The sequence below is a fragment of the Trypanosoma cruzi genome, genomic scaffold (genome assembly GCF_000209065.1).
Source record: "Trypanosoma cruzi strain CL Brener 1047053516763 genomic scaffold, whole genome shotgun sequence".
In the NCBI taxonomy this organism is placed as follows: domain Eukaryota; phylum Euglenozoa; class Kinetoplastea; order Trypanosomatida; family Trypanosomatidae; genus Trypanosoma; species Trypanosoma cruzi.
The window spans coordinates 229,783-246,648 of record NW_001849543.1 but is presented as its reverse complement, the minus strand read 5'-3'; the positions used below and the strand labels follow the sequence as shown (position 1 = coordinate 246,648).

The 16,866-nt window shown below is 53.8% G+C and overlaps 2 protein-coding genes and 3 pseudogenes across 2 annotated transcripts, besides 9 other annotated features; all 5 read right to left on the bottom strand.

Moving 5' to 3' along the window:
- Positions 1–932: part of a sequence feature (heterozygous, Esmeraldo-like haplotype) that runs on past the window's edge.
- Tc00.1047053510487.79 (mucin-associated surface protein (MASP), putative) lies at positions 215–1,813 on the bottom strand (the record flags this gene model as incomplete). Its single annotated transcript, XM_807922.1, has 1 exon — positions 215–1,813. The coding sequence occupies one exon, from the start codon at positions 1,811–1,813 to the stop codon at positions 215–217; it is 1,599 nt and encodes a 532-aa protein (XP_813015.1).
- Positions 779–954: a microsatellite.
- Positions 933–1,450: a sequence feature (haploid, non-Esmeraldo-like haplotype).
- Positions 1,154–1,310: a microsatellite.
- Positions 1,337–1,515: a microsatellite.
- Positions 1,451–10,260: a sequence feature (areas not merged during assembly with more than two copies in the genome that could not be assigned to a particular haplotype).
- Positions 2,736–7,403: a mobile genetic element.
- Tc00.1047053510487.70 lies at positions 9,639–12,308 on the bottom strand (annotated as a pseudogene).
- Positions 10,261–10,367: a sequence feature (areas merged during assembly that could not be assigned to a particular haplotype. This can correspond to areas where the two haplotypes were merged or to regions with more than two copies in the genome that were merged during assembly.).
- Positions 10,368–16,866: part of a sequence feature (areas not merged during assembly with more than two copies in the genome that could not be assigned to a particular haplotype) that runs on past the window's edge.
- Tc00.1047053510487.50 (mucin-associated surface protein (MASP), putative) lies at positions 13,623–14,474 on the bottom strand (the record flags this gene model as incomplete). Its single annotated transcript, XM_807921.1, has 1 exon — positions 13,623–14,474. One exon carries the CDS (start codon positions 14,472–14,474, stop codon positions 13,623–13,625), a length of 852 nt encoding a protein of 283 aa, XP_813014.1.
- Positions 14,746–15,078, bottom strand: Tc00.1047053510487.44 (annotated as a pseudogene).
- Positions 15,268–16,560, bottom strand: Tc00.1047053510487.37 (annotated as a pseudogene).

Genomic DNA, 16,866 nt, shown 5'->3' with positions numbered 1-16,866 from the left:
CCGCCCATGCAGCCAGGCAGGACGGCAGCGGTGCGTGTCGTGCAAAAGAGAGCACCAACGGCCTGCATGGGTGTGCATGCATATATACAATGGGCACATTATTGTGTGTGCCTCGTGGGGTGAGGTGAGGGCGAGAGTCCATGCAAGGGGACACACACAGAGAGAGAAGGACGAGTGTGTGTGCGGGCGGTGCACGGCTCTCTCTCCCTCACTCTCACGCGGCCACCACCGCAGCCGCAGCAGCACACGCAACAACAAGAAGCAAAAGAGGGGAGGTGGAGTGGGATGCATCCGTGTTTTGACTGTAGTTCTTCTCATTTACTGAATTTTTCTTTGGCTGTTGAGTTTTTATCCCATGCGTTGTTGTGTTGGATACTTCCGAGAGTGCTCCTCCACTGCGTTGGGATTCTGTATTTTGGTCCCCTGATGATTTTTTTGTCTCGTTCGTTTGTGAATGGTCATTTTTCTGTTGTTCTTCCAAAGAGTCTTGGAGTTCATCTCCCGCGGCGTCGTGGCCAAGACTGTGACTCCCTGCTGAGGCAGAATTGTTTCTTTGCTTTTCAGTGTTGGATGACACGGTCGGCTGTCCTTCGGGCGAAGAGGTGCCCTGACTCCCTGTTTCTTTTTGTGGCAAAACTTCTTCTGGGGATGCAATCTGCTCATCGGATGAAACACTGACCGGGGCTGTTTTTGCATTGCCACCTTGACTTGAGGAAATAACGACAGAGCGAGAGTCCGGAGGTTCACTTCCACCACCAACCGAATGCCCAGCACCGGGAACAGCAGGAACAAGACCGGAAAAAGCAGGACCATCACCAGCACCCGCAGGACCAGCAGCATGACCGGGAACAGCAGCGGCATGACCGGAAAAAGCAGCAGCAGCACCGGGAACAGCTTCAGCAATAATAGCATCACCAAGACCGGAAAAAGCATCATCATCACCGGGAACAGCAGAACCACGAAGAGAACCACGAATAGCACCAGGACCATGACCGGAAACAGGAGCACCAGGAATAGCACCAGGGCCATGACCGGGAACGGGAGCACCAGGAATAGCACCAGGACCATGACCGGAAACAGGAGCACCAGGAATAGCACCAGGGCCATGACCGGGAACGGGAGCACCAGGAATAGCACCAGGACCATGACCGGAAACAGGAGCACCAGGAATAGCAGCAGGGCCATGACCGGGAACGGGAGCACCAAAAATATTAGCATCAGGACCAGAAAAAGTAGGACCACGAACAGGAGCAGGACCAGGAATAGCACCAGGACCAGCAGCACCAAGACCGGAAAAAGCAGCAGCACCATGACCGGGACCAGCACCGTGACCGTGAACAGCAGCACCTGGAATAGCATCAGCAGCAGAAACAGGGCCATGAACAGGACCAGCAGAACCAAGACCGGAAAAAGCAGGAACACGAGCGGAAAAATCAGCACCAGGAATAGCAGCACCAGGAACATGACCGGGAACAGTGGGACGGGCAATAGCAGCATCAGGACCGGAAAAAGCAGGACTAAGACCCGCGGCTCCACTTAAATGTGAATCAGTAACTCTTGCAGAAGGAACTTTTCCTTCACGAGCTTCGGCTTTTATAGCAGAGATAAACGATGCTGACAGCAAAAGCGGTGTAGATAAGTTTTTAATAGATCCGTTTGACAAAAACGACTTATTCCTTCCAAACCCTCTCGACGCCATGTAGCCGCCCAGTGAATTGTTGTCGGGGTTCCTCGCATAAACCCCGCCGGCACCGCACCACAGCACGCAGAGGGCACACACCAGCAGCACACGGCCAGTCATCATCATCATCATCACTCCTGTCACTTGCGTGTAGCCTTCAGCACAAACTAACAACACGTCAACGCAAAGCAGAAGTAAAGAGAGACAAGTCACACAGTAACACGCACAGTAAACAACGGCAGCAGCCCTGCAGAGGAACGCACACCGACCCGCACACCAGAAGTAAAAAAGCAATACCAAAACAAAAAGAGTAGTTGAGTGCCCAACGGGAGTCTCCTCATCAAAAAAAATACACTTCAGCAGAACCATCATTTCATACGCCATGCGGCAAAGCAGGACTGTGTTTATATGTACATGCGTACAGTACCTGCACAAGGAAAAAAATATTACTGTTCCACAAGCCCACACAACATCCCACACAGTTCATGCGGCATCCGGCCTGTCTCTCCACTCCTCCTTTTGTGTCCTCCGTGGAGCGCACAGCCGTGGGGCCTGTACCGCGTGTGGGCAACAGAAGCAATCAAGAGGGAAAAAAATTCGCTCATGACGGTGCGCAGCAACTGACCATTAAGTAAAACAAAAGAAAAAGGTACTCCCATTGTTCCATGTAAACAGCATTAAAAAGAACATCAAAAAAAGAAAGCCCACAGGGAACGCGGTAAATATTCTCCGTGAGAAGTCGCAACTCCACACTCCGTGGCTCAGAACACTGCCACAACCACACACAGTCCCAAAAGCAGAAGCAGCAGTGGTGTTTCCACACACGAGGTGATACGTTTCCGCTGCTCACCGTCGGGAAGGACAGGTCACCTTCGAACTAGACGTCTTTACTCTCTTTGATCTTTTTGTTTAAAGAAGATGTGGTCTGTGTGGCGCTGCTGCACGCACCGCTGTTTGTGGGCTCCTTAGCGGCGGGGGCGTGTGCTCAAGGACCATGGATATAGTCCCATCGCCCGTACACATCGGTGGTAATGGACGTCATGAGGTTATTACATTTTTTTTTCTACTCTTACCAGCGCGTCTAGCTATACAAGGCCATCTGAGTGCCGAAGAGGTGGTCGAGCAGCAAAATGAGATTCCTGCTATGAAGCAGCTGCCATTGAGAGAACTTTCCGAGGCGAAGGTCCTGTTCAATGCCCAGCCGTTGACGCACAGCCAAGGTGCCTGGACATTCTAGAAGCAGATGGTGCAAGGTTTCCTGCGGGCCAATTGGCGTGCTTGTGGAAGCTGGCTGATCCTGCGGCAGCAGAGATCGCCTCCTGGCACTGCTGTTTCGATGTCGTGTGGCGTCTGGGTTGTGTGCGCAGCGACTTCTGTGCTGTGCGGTGCTTCTCCGTGTGGGGAAAACCATGTCACAGAAATCACATTTGAGCTCGGGAAGCGGTGGAGGATGTTCCGGATGAAATGACCGACAGTGACTGACGAGATTCGAGAATCCCGTCAATGTAGAATCACAGTGCGGACATTTCTCCTTCCGACGGCGTGTGACGGTCCGTCTCATTACTGGAGAGACGTCTTCATCCCTCGCCGACGGGGGAACAGTGTCCGTCCCCGGTGCAGTTGGATCGCTGTTAGAGCGCATATATGCAGACTGTTCCGGTGAGATGTTGCAGAAACGGCATTGGTTCGTGCAATCTCTCACGGCCCAGTATAGTCGGCCCCAGAGCTCAGATTCCCCGCACCTTGCCCTTGCGAGGTGAACCAGTTCCTGACGGTGTAGAACTTCCTGAGTGATCAGGTCCTTACCGCTGAGATCTGATGGCCTTGTGCCGCAAAGCAAGTAGCGATGAGTGTCTTGACGAATGGTGCTACGCCACTTGTTGGTGAGCTGGGTAGTAAAACATGTCAGCAGATCCGTATGCCATAAGGTGCGATTCCGTGCTCCGTGTATTGTCCAGTTGCCATAGTCTGCGTCGCATGCTGATCTGCAAGCTCGTTAGCATGTACTCCACAATGTCCGTAACAAAACTGCAGGCGCACGGACCAGCCAGCACACGTCAGTGTCAAGAGACGCTGCCAGATCTGATCCTCCGTCCAGTCTGTCTGACTGAGCGGGCCCTTGTTTAGAGCCGCTAGAAGAGACTGACTGTCCGTAACCACAAGCAGGGTTTTATGCCTGTGTTGGATACGAGGAATCATCAGCTTCTCTAGGGCTAGAAGCAGCGCACGGGATTCCGTCCTGTAGCTGCATGGGCGTGCACCGCAGTTTATGCTGGCCTTTTCTATTATCTCCGATGAATTGAGGGATGAAAGCAGCTTTCCAACCCCTGCTGACTTGGGAACGTCGACACCGCCATCGGTCGCAAGTATCCACGAACGATGGCTGTGCAGCGCTAGAGCCTCTTCGCTGACTCTGCGCTTTTCCCTTATCAGCTCTTCTTCGTCAGTTATTGAGAGGTCTATCGGAAGTTCCACACCGATGGTGGCCCGGTGAGCGGAGGCCGCAAACCAGGGAGGAATGGAGCTGCGAAAGAACCGCTCTTCGCGTGGTGAGGTCTGGGTGATGCCATAATCCTTTGTGTATGCGTCTACGAAGGCATATAGCTCGTCCCGAGATAATGGCGAGATGCGGAAACCGGCGCGAGGCGGTGGCTCAGGCGGGGGTCTCCGCATCCAGTCCATCTGACATGCGCGTGTGTTCTCAAATATTGAGAGCCGTGCGCGCAGGCAAAGGACGTGGAGCGGCGGCATATTAGCCTCCAGTAGCGCGGACTCCGGGTCGACAGTGCTCGGAACTCCGCTGACAATGCGTGCCGGAGTTGCGTACGTCTTCTGCATCTCATTCTTCGCTGAATCCGTCGCTACTGCCCATATGAGCTCGCTGCCATAGCGTAATTTGGAGCACCGTATCCAATGACGAACGTGCGTAGGTCATGTGGAGATGGTCCCGCCTCTTTGTGCGCTATGCAGCGTAGCTGCGATATCCGTTGCGAAGTGGCAGCGCATTGCTTGGTGGCCGCCACATTTAGCGTCAGTCGTGGATCGAGATACATGCCGAGAAGCTTCGTAGTTCGCGATGCCCCATGGTCATGACTGGGATTTGACATCCAGCCACTACCAGGGGCCACTTTCCTTCACGATCATAATCTGGCTCCGTGTGCGTGGAAAGTGTGAACCAAGCAGCTTCACACTTTGACGGGTTGGTGGCCAGGCCATTTTCCTGACTCCACGCATGCAGCTTTTGAAGAACCATGTTGGCAGTGGGAATGGCGTCTTCCCGGGACTGCCCCCTAACGATAATAGAGAGGTCGTCCGCATACATGTCTGCTGTGACACCCGCAAAGCTGTTCAGCAGACTGAGAAGTGGGTGCACGTAAAGGGAGAACAAATACGGTCCCAGCACGGACCCCTGAGGAACTCCTCGCAGCATGGGACGCCGATCGCTGTGTCTGTGGCCAACTCGTGTCTTCGCGTAGCGACCACATAGAAAGTTTCTAAGCCACCTTCTACAATCCACCCCCGGAATATTAGCCGGCAAGCGACTGAGGACTCGATGATCTATGGAGTCAAAGGCCTTGCTGAAATCAACCAACACCAGCAGGGTCCGATGGGGTCTGTAGTGGAGTTGATTGCCAACACCGCTCTTCTTGGGAAGGTTCACTTGGAAATAATGATTTCTATTATGCTCCACTTCGTGTATCAGGTGTGCCAGCTGCATCGTCGTGGTACGCATACTACGATATGCATACTGGTGGGTGCGGCGTCCACACCCAAAGCAATCTCTTCAGTACCATTTTCTCAGCAACCTTACTCACAATGGAAGTAAGGCTGATGGGTCGATAGGACTCAAGCAGTTCCGGCGACTTACCGGGTTTTAAGCGTGGGACGATGGTAGCGCGTCTCCACTCAGCCGGGATCGTACCGGTCTTCCAGCTGTGGTTAATGCAACAAAGAAGGAATCGAAGGCCCTTTGACGAAATATGTCGCAGTGCCTCACTGTATACTTCATCCGGTCCGGGGGCCTTGCCATACGGTGTATTACGTAGCGCAGCAAGCAGTTCCGTACGATTAAAAGGTGCATCAAGAGGGGAGTAAGAAAAACCCCTGATGTAAATGTAGAGATCGACTCGTTGTTGTTCTGCGGTCCAAAAATAGAAGAAGCATTAATGTTCAAAGATGTGTTCTGTCTGTTGTTGCCTTTGGAAGGCCTTACTGCCTTGTGAGAGGGGTGAAATGGAAGAAAGATGCGATTGAGAGCATTCGCTGCTCTCCTTGCTGTTTTGTAAGTGTGTTGACCATCTCCTAATAACATTGATGTGGGAGATGGAAGTGATGCCTTTTTTCGTCCGGAAACGTATTTCCATGCGAGTGGCTCGCCTGGATTTAACTTGCTGATGCGGCGTGGATACGTGCTGCGCAAGCGCTCTCGGAGTAGGAGGAAGAATTGACTCCTTGTCCGTTGCATTTCGGCCTCACGGTCGGGCGTCGGTAACTGCAGATAGCGGGCCTTGCTGTCGGCAGCAATCCGCTCGGCCTCCATGAGAGTGTCGTCCCGAAGCCTGGGACCGTCCTTGTGCATGCCGCGGGGGCAATGCCGTCGATACGAAGTTATAAGCGCTCTCGTGAAAGCTTTAATGCCGGTGGACTGCTTTTTATAGTCGTATGCAGGAAGTTGTGCGTCGAGGTCCTTGACGAATAAATCCCACTTGCACTTCCCCCAACTGTAGAATATCCTAGGTGCCGAAGGTATGGTATCCTTAAATGCCTGATGCAGCGTAAATGTCAGCATATAATGATCACTAAGCGGCGACACAGAAGCTGACCAATCCGACACAGTCAAATGCTTTGACCATGTCAGATCGATACAGGATCGTTCTCCTGTGCCACGGGCATACGTGATCCCACCAGGGGTGTTAACCAAGGTGAGCCCCGCATCCGTGCACAGTTCTAAAAATTCTGCAGAAACCTCGCTTGGAGAAGTCTCCAAGAATGGCTCCCACTGTGGGTGATGCATGTTGAAATCCCCGCACAGCAGGAGCAGCGACGAGGCTGGAAGGCAGTTTACTAACCGCCTGAAGGATTGCGTTACTTGCGGTGGTGGTCTCATATAGGCACTCGCTACAATAAGATTACGGTTCTGGTCCAGAGCAACCTGGACCACCACCACTTCAAGGCTGGTGTCATGCTGGGGGATGGTGAGAGGTATACGCTTGGAGCGGAGAGTCGTACGCACCAGCACCGCCACACCGCCTCCCTTGCCGATGCGCGACTGTGCATGGAGCACATAATCTCCAGTGTGCATGCTGGCGATCTGCTCTGACGACTTCCAAGTCTCCTGGATGGCTATTATGTCTGCTCCTTGCGCCATTAATGTTGCGAGTTTTGACGGCGTGAGGCAAGAAACGTTCATCTGGAGTACTGCTATGGGGCCTGGGTGCTGCTCAATGCCTCCGCTTAGCAGTAGCTTTTGTCGTTGCGCGTCACATACGGCACGCAAACGGTATGTATAGCGCTGATAAGCGCCGATGGAATTCAGCAGCGGATGAAAATACCGTTCAGCGGACAACCATTACAAATGGCTCCATCTGGTGCCCTTCCGACCCGTTTGTTCGGCGCCTTTCACCTCTCCGCTGGCAGCGGATGGGCAGCAGGCGCTTAGCTTCCTCCCTAGCAAAGAGTACTGCACCCCGGCACCACGTTGAGGTGGCCGGCTGACCCAGAGCGTTGTTGTAGTCTTATTGGTGGTCGTATTTGGCATTTTGATCTTCTGATTTGATATCTGTGCCTTATGATTCTCATCGCCTCGTGTATTTTACTGCGCCTTTTATTTTGTGCATCTGACATACCGGTCGCACCTTGTGTGTGTGTGGAGAATGAGTTGCCAAACCTGCTGGCTCTGGATTATCGCTAGCCGAACTCAGTGACTCTGGCGGAACTCGTGTCTGTCCAGTGATGGCTGTGCCTGCTTCCTTTGCAACGAAGGTCCTGGACTTCTCAAACCCTCCTCGCTGTCTCTCCCACTCTCTCTCTCTGGCACACCGGTCTCCCCACCATATGGCTGTAGTGCACCAGGCATGTTTCTTGTAGGATCCGGTTTCCCTAGCTCAGGGCTGGGAGGACGGCTGTTATCATTATTATCGTCTCCCATCGCCGTCACGCACACGGACGAGCAGCAGCAGCACAAGAGCGCAAGGACCAACACGGCGCCGCACCGTCACCATCGCAGTCAACATCGCCCGTAGTGGAGTCGCCGGTGTCAGTCAGCTGATCGGTGAGACGGAAGGAAAAAAATGGAACGAGAGGGAGAGGGACGGAGCACAGCGGATACAGCGAGAGAGCGCAGACAACATGAGGAGAGGGCAGCAGGCCCAGCCGCACAGTCCACACACCACGAGGCGGCATCCACGCAAGGAAGGCACACAACGCCAGCAGCCACCCACCATGCAGGAGGAGAAGACATCCACCACCATCTCCCCCAGCTCATTCCCGCAGCCCCAGGGAAATGGCAAAACACCGCGGCCACCACACGGCGCACACGGAGCAAGCGAACCCTCATCCATCCATCACGCGACACAAAATTACCTGCCATCCCGCCATCAATGGGGCACGGAGCCCAACTCAGCGCAGTCACACGCGGTGCACCACACCCGCAGGAAAATAGACTCGGGCTGCGCTCCCTCTCTTCCTCCTCTTCATGGCCACGGAAGAAGACAACAGCCGCCACACGCAACTGCCAGCATGCACCACAAAAGGTGCATTCATATCCACTGCAATGTGCATCTTGTGTGTGTGGTTGTGTGTGCCTGCAGCAACACAAAGCAAAGAAGTAGAAAAGAGGGAGCAGAGTATGTGGAGGGACGCAAAAAAATGTACAGCGGAGACGCATAACGGAAACAACAACAAGAAGACCGCTCAAACTCATGACTGCACTGCAGCCCATGCAGTGGCAATTCACACAATATTTATTGAAAACAAAAAAACGTCCCCCCTCGTCTTATGTAAACCCCATCACACAAAATAATTATAAATGAAAAGAAATCGTCCATTACTGCTCCACACAAATTTAAAATAAGAAAAAAATCGCCTGGCTGCCGTGTGGCCACACCAAACTGTCTGTATGTATTTTGCCCGCAAAAGAAAATTAAAAGATGGTTGCGTGTGCTTCAACCGTCTGACCCTCCATGTGTCCGCACATCGTTTATATTTCATGGGGTCATCTGCGTGTTGCTGCTCCCCTCAGCCCTCCCATCGGCGCGTGAGTGCGGCCCGCAGAGCACAGTCACTCGTGTGTGTGGGGACTGAGAGAAGCACGCAGACATGACGGCAGTCGCGTCACTCCATCGGGAGAGTGAGCGCAGCAAAAGAAAAAAAAATCATCGGAGGGGAGAGAAATGCTCACGAGGCCGACACCGAAGGGTGCGCCACCGCATGAAATAAACACGAGAAGCAAAACAAATCCTTAAAGAAAAACACGGCGGCAGGGTGTGGCTGTGTGTGTGACGCTGCGGGTGTCTGCCCGCCCTGGCCGCAAGGAAACAAAACAAGAGGGAAGAAATGTGTGCTCCGCCCCACAGGCCCTCGTCGCACGCCCACACGTCACGGCTCCCTCAGCGCGCCGTTCGTCGCGGCCCCTCCTCATGCGTGCAGCGGGCGAGGCGCACAGGGCCGTCGTCATGAGCGTGTCGGTGGGTGTGCGAGTGGAGCGGTTGGGCGGGAAACACACGGCACCCCTCGCAGGAAGAGTGCAGCAACAAACAATTAAAGGGGGAAGAGTAGAAAAGAAAAACTTCCATAGTGATTGCCCCCAAAAGTAAAAAAAAAGCAAAAAAGAAATGGGGATATAAAATGCACAGCAAACAGGGAAAAGTAAAAAAGGTTATTAAAGAAGATAAATTAATTGCCGTGTGTGTCGGTGCAGGGGAGGTTGCAAGTGTCCCACGCGGCAGCCAGTCACTCCTCACAGAGCCGCTAAACCCCACAGTCCCAACAGAAGAAGAAGCAGCAGTCCGCTCCCACGCACAGTGCCGGCATCGCTGTTATTCCCCTGCGACACATTTCCGAGGCTGCTGCTGAGTGCCGCAGCCTTTACTTCGCCGTCCCGTGCATGGAGCTCTTCCTGCTGCACATCCGTCCCTCCCACCCTCTCCCCATTCGCATCAGAGCTCACGCTCACCTCAGGAGTTTGTTGTGATCCATCTCCCTGAACCGTTTCTCCACCCACTGTCACCACAACTTTGTCACCACCAGACGAGGAAGTGCCATCCGCATTTTTGTTTCCACTGGGAGAGGTTCCAGATGTCGGCTGCTTTACGGGCTCCTGTCCTGAAGAAGCTGCGGCGGTAGACGTCGCTGGTGTGGATGCGCCGCCAGCTCCGGCACCATTGCTCCCTTTCGGCTGTCCTTGCTCCGACGGCAGTTGCCCGGCAGAATTGGACTGGGTAACGGTTCCCTGCACAGGTGATCCACTTAACGCTGGTGAAAGAGGAGATGTTGTCGATGTCTTCGGAACTTCCGGCTTCGGATTAGTAATTTTATTTTTGACGAGCTCAGCAATCTCCTCGGAACTTAACGGACGGTTATACAGCAATACGTTCGTCACCGTCACAGACACGTCTTCTTCTTGTCTCCCTGCGCCGCCTGCGCCGCTTCCATCCCCTCCAATGTAGAAGTGGGAGATCCCTTTAGACCCTTCAATATCCTTCAAATCTAATTGCGCATTCCCCACAAGTGTATCATGGACGTAGGCCGAGCACTGTTTTTCGTTCTGTAGCACAATGGCCACTTGGTGTGTTGTCCCTGGCTCCAAAGGGCTGCTGTGCTCCGTGGTCCTTGGGCCACTGCACAACACTGCCCAGTTCCCTTTTTTGTTGCTGTACGACAGTCCAAAAACTTTGTTTTCTCCTTGGCCTTCCCAACGCGCACCCATCAATGGAATATTACCCTCCTGCGGCTCACCGTCAATGGACACCGTCGCCACAAGAGTGAAGTTGTAGTTCGCAAAGTGGTACAGCTGATTCACCCCTTGCTTGCCAACGGGCCACTCCGCCCACGCTCCCTGGAACTTCACACTGCCTTCATGCAATTTTGCTTTCTTACCCCCAACATCATTATTCTTCACTGTGGCGTTCACCCCGAGGTACTCGTCCCTCCATGTGTTCTCAGAGAAGTTGCCGGACAAAAAGCCAACCAGCCCATCCTTGATCTTAAAAGTAGGACTGCAGGCATTGCCAGGTGAGGGACTCTCCAGAGCACTTTTTGAAGGGCACAGCTTGGAGACACGGTCGTCCACTTCCTTCCACGTCGACAGCACATCCTTCACATGCTGTAGCTGCGCAGTCAGAAGCACAGAGACCATACCGGGTGATGGTTTCCCTTCCTCACCGTCCTTCTTCTCGTACAGTGCAATCAAATCATCATTATTAGTTTCACTTCCAGCACTTTTGTACAGCAGGGAGCTGGCGACAGCGTCATCATCGGATACCGGCCCAATATCAACAATGTGCGTATTGTCCGTCAGCCAAAGATGGAGGTTTCCCTTTCCATTGCCCGTTTCTTTTTTATCAGCCTCCTTGGGATAAACCGGCAGAGTGACGAGCATCACATTTCTGTTATTATCAACACCGTCAATCGTCGCTGTGATGAACCCGCTTCTAACGACCTTCACTTCTTCGCCCTGTTTGTTGCCCCACACGCGCGAGAGTGTCCCGAGTGCCTCCGTCCACGACTCCCCCTTGTCACCGATCTCGTACACCCTGCGGCGGCCATCAACACACGCAGTCATCATCATGAGTTTTTTTTCCTTCTCTCCCCACTCCACAACGGAGGGATCACTGCAGCCACTGTCAGGAACCTCCTTCGACAGCGTCCAACTCGCAGCGTTATCGGAGGTGTATATGAGTAACGAAACGGCCTTTTCATCCTTTGGTGCTTAACCCATCTTGTTCCCCTTCTTCGTGACTTGCACTGGGAACAAGAGAGTTCTGTCTTTCGTCTCAATACCCGATCCACCACCGCCAATCAGTCCTGTCCACGATTCTATTTGCTCGCCAACAGATGCCCGCGGGACATCGGTGGTATCTTTCCAATGGATTCTTTTCTCGCCGCCACTTCCGTCACTGACGTTCCCTTTCACCAGCAATAATCCCCAGTCATCGGCACCTCTATTCTCACCAGCAGCTGTCTGGCTGTATTTCCCAACAAGCATGTAAATATCATTTCCCTTCACGACTGTTGTTGGTCGACTCACATCCACTTTCTTCTTCTCGCCTTGGGAAACGCCCTTCTCCAAAACTTTTGTCCCCTTTTTGGCATCCTTAGGAAATTCCTCCTTCGATTCTTTACCCTTATCCATCGTGAGTAGTTGGGATGCAATGCCAATAAAAGTGTTATCCTCAGCATCCTCTTTCCCGCACCTTGCCTCGGCAACGGCAAATACGTCACTCCCCACTTTCAAAAGGCCGGGAACACCCAAAGATTTCAAACTTAAACCATCGTCATTGGCGTTCTTCCATTCAAACTTTGAAACCGTTGACTCCTTCACCTCAGCTTCCGCAGCCACACCAGTGTTGCAGCACATCATCACAACAATGAGAAGCAGCACCGCAGAGTAGAGGAGATGCCGGGACATGTTGGGCCTCTGCGGCTCACTCTCTCCTCCTTCCCTCCTCCTCCCGCTGGATCCGGTCACGCGGCGACGGTTGTGTGTGCGGGGTGCCTTCACTGCAGCAACACGTGAGAGCATATAAATACGTGTGGGCGGTGTGTGTGCTGTTGGTCCTTTCAGTGCCTTCGAATTTCACAGTAGCAATTAGCTTTTAGCCTTACTTCCTTTCCTTTGTGTGTGAGAAAGAAGAGAGAAAATGGAGTGAAACAGTGGGCACCGCCGCCCATCCACAGTGAGTGGCACCATCATCCCCAACGCAGTCACTCCCAACAACAACAACTCACGCACACAGACACACGGAACGAGAAGGAAGAACAGTGCAAAGAGAACACACAGCGACTGCCACCAACAGCAGAAGCAACAGGAATCATGGCGGGTGCTTCCGCCACGCGTCAGCGCACACCGAGCAACGCCCACACGCGCTGCCGCCAGTCGTTTTACTGTTGTCTCCCCGCACCCTCCATCGCACATCGCCCCGCACAGCCGGAGAATCCTCCGTCGCTGTATGAACAGCGAGAGGAACACGTCGGCACGTGCAGCTGCCGGGTGAATCCATACGCATATCTCCCAGGCACCTTTAATGCCGCGCCGCCCACGGGCAGCACGCCAAGAAAATCACGCTCACAGCACGGCAAAAAAATAAAATCGCAGTCTTCCGTCATCCCTCCTCGAAAGGGCCGCCGCTGCCAAAATCTTGTGCGTGTGCGCGTTCTCATCATTCACGCCGCTCCACAGCGTGTGCATGTGCTTGTGTGTTTGCCAGCGCTTATACATGCAGAGCAGCTGTGCGCCACAAGAGAGTCTGAAGAAAGCAACGGCAGAGAGAGGCAGATAGCACACACGCAAATTACTCATATCATCACACACACACGCAGCCGCGGAATGGGTGCACTCAACCACAAAATCAAAAAGGAAAACAAAACAAAAAGCCGAAGCGTGGGACGACCAGCGCACACACACTCTCATTACTCCCGTAAAGCAAAACACACACACAGAGGGAGAGAGAGAGAGGTCGCCCACTCAATGCAATAAAAACAAAACAAAAACAGTTACGGTGCTCCGCCCATGCAGCCAGGCAGGACGGCAGCGGTGCGTGTCGTGCAAAAGAGAGCACCAACGGGCCTGCATGGGTGTGCATGCATACATACAATGGGCACATTATTGTGTGTGCCTCGTGGGGTGAGGTGAGGGCGAGAGTCCATGCAAGGGGACACACACACACAGAGAGAGAAGGAAGAGTGTGTGTGCGGGCGGTGCATGGCTCTCTCACACTCACTCTCACGCGGCCACCACCGCAGCAGCACACGCAACAACAAGAAGAGGCAAAAGAGGGGAGATGGTGTGGGAGACCGCGGTGCTGCTGTCATTTTCGGCAGGTGTCACCGTATGATTTGTGTTGGCGGTGACTGTTGAATGTGGTGCTGCATCATTCATTTTGACGGTGCTGCTCGCATTTTCTTCGGGCGGCTGCATGGAAGTTGTTTGAGTGGTAGCGGTCGGTGCGGCTGTGGAAGTTTCCAAGGGTTGTTCCAAGGAAGGAGTGACATTTTCAGGCTCCTGCCCCTCTTCTGACGGTGCGGCAACAAGAGTTTCAGCACGCCTCGAATCATCTTTTGTGCGCTCCCCACTATTACGGCTGACGACATCGTCGTTACCCGAATGAGATGGTGGATCATTACTCTGTTGATTTTCAATTGATACATCCTTATTGTCCTCTTGACTGGGTGAAATCCCAGGTTTCCCTGGTTGACCGTCGGGTGTTCCATCTTGCCGTCCTTCGCCCGATGATTGTGAATGTGTTGATGGAACCGTATGTTCGGGGTCGGATTGTGGCTGCTCCGTTGGTGATTCAGGCTCTAAAGCAGCTTGCAATTGCGGGGACCCGGCTGCGGAATTCCCAACGTTGTCCAGCCGTGATTGCTGTAAGGAAACCACTTCCGCCTCACCGGTCACCGTATGACCGCTGGCATTGCCGGTAACTCCAGAACCACTAGCAGGATTATTGCCGGCTTGACACGCACCACCCGGAGGATCTTGAGTTGTTTCAGAACATCCACCACCGCCGGCACCGCACCACAGCACGCAGAGGGCACACACCAGCAGCACACGGCCAGTCATCATCATCGCCATCACTCCTGTCACTTGCGTGCAGCCTTCAGCACAAACTAACAACACGTCAACGCAAAGTGAAATGAAAAGGAGAGACGAGTCACAGTGACACGCACCGTCCCATCCAGCAACGAGAGTCACGCACCGCCAACAACAATTTGGTTGACGCGGTTCAAAAGCGAAAAACAAAAAAGAATTAATCCTCGCCCGTGCACCGCTCCTCACACTCCCACGATGTCACTATTACTGTTATTCCCTCTCCTCAGGCCCTCACAGGCACGCCACGCTCAATTCAGCACGCGCCCCTCCAGCACAGGCCTGGGGATCGTCGGGCCCTCCCAGCACACGCAGCCGTCATGCGCTTTCGCTGCGCCGAAAAGTACGCCACCTCCTTCCCTCAGTCAAGCAGCTCCGTGTCCACCACGTCCCTCACGATCGCCGCCATGCCACGGCCGCGCACAACACACACAGCGCCACAATGTCGTGCCGCCACTCTGCCCCAATCATGAGCACAACGCACAACGCGTAATGGCGCACGTTTGCCATGCGCTGCAACCACACACCAGTCAGCCTCATCGTCACGCACCGCACCTCGTTGTCCTTGTGGTTGGAGCACACTTCCCATCCTCTCAGTCCACGGCCTGGAGCTGCAAGAGGCTGACGAGAGGTTTCACATTTGAGTGGAAGACCACATGTGCGGAAACAACGGCCACCCTCACTCCCTCGCACATCTCCACTCCTTCCATTCACTCACCCGCACACAAACGGCAGCAACAAGAGGGACAAGGCAAATAAAATTACATACCGCAGTCCTTCAGTTCTGTCTTCCACTTTGAAGCATTGTCCACGGCAACCGGTCCAACAGAAAACAAGCGGTTGCTGTCCGTGACCCAAAGGCAGAGCGCAGTGGCCCTTTTCTCCCCGAGGCATGCCCTCTCTGAGTGTACAGCATGACCCTCCTTTCCTTCCTCAATGGTCGCGGTGATGAGGGCATCCACACGCAGGCTTTCCTTCTGCGAGACTACTGATCGTGCGTTGACCCACACGGCTGAGTGTGTCCCGAGTGCCTCCGTCCACGCTGTCCCCATGTCACGCGACGCCTACACCCTCTGGCCACTCTCGCAGTCAACAATCATGTGAAGTGATCCCTCCCATTCGGTGACGCGGGGTTAAGGCATTTCGCAGGGGAAATGTCCTCAGAGAGCGCCCAGGCACTGCCGTTGTCCGTCGAGCAAATGATCATGGAGCAAACGTCTTCTGCTTCACTCATCGCCATCAGAGGAAACACAGGCGTGTCATCCTCCACCACAACACCTGAGCCACCAGAAGCAATGAACTCCGTCCAGTCACCTTCGTGAGAAGAAGAAGATATCAGTTTCGGGAGTGGTTTGGGGTCGCCCCATTCGATCCGTCCACTCCGCTTGCCACCCGTGGGATTCGTGACATCGCCCACAACCAGTTTCGGCTCCAAGCCGCCCTCTCTCCAGCACCCACCTTCGTAGGACGCATCAGAGCCTCCCGCAAGAGGAAAAACTCCGTGGCCCTTCGTGATTGTTGTGCGGCGGAGCACAACACCCAAACTCTCCTCTCCCTCCGCTGCACCAACCACAGTGTGTGCCCTCCATGCATCCTTTTATTGACCTCACCAAAAACAGTGGGCCAATTCCACGCAGAGTCAATGCACCCCGCAACAAAAGCAGAAGAAAAGGGCTTACTTAATTGGCCACATTGATATTCGGCATCCATGTGACCCTCGGCGAAAGCACCAATTACTCCACCAGCACTGACGAGGGAGGGTAAACGAAATGAATCCCTCGTCGTAACTGGAACAATCCCATCCTTCAGCAGCAACAGCGTCTTCTGTGGCACAAATAGATCGACCCCCGCAGGCTCCTGAACACGTCGTAAATCAATCTTGCCATCATTCTCCTTTGCAAGCGTTGCTCCTCCAGTGCCGCAGCACATCACGACGAGGAGCAGCACCGCAGAGTAGAAGAGATGCCGCGACATGTTGGGCCTCTGCCGCTCACTCTCGCTTCCTTCCCTCCTCCTTCCGCTGGATCCGGTCACGCGGCGACGGTTGTGTGTGCGGGGTGCCATAACACATGCAGCAACACGTGAGAGCATATAAATACGTGTGGGCGGTATGTGTGCCATTGGTCCTTTCAGTGCCTTCGAATTTCACGGTAGCGATTCGCGCTTGGTCGTAGCTTCCTTCGTAGCCTGAGTGTGTTTGTGTGTAAGAAATCAAAGTAAAATCAAAAAACATCAAAACAGGACGTGGCAGAGGAGTGGGTGGCGCCACCAGCCACGGCGTAACACATCAGCGTCGTCGTAACCACCGCAGTAATTACTCTCCCACGTCCACAACGGCCCAAGCACTGTGAGGCCGCACACAGAAACGGAGACACTG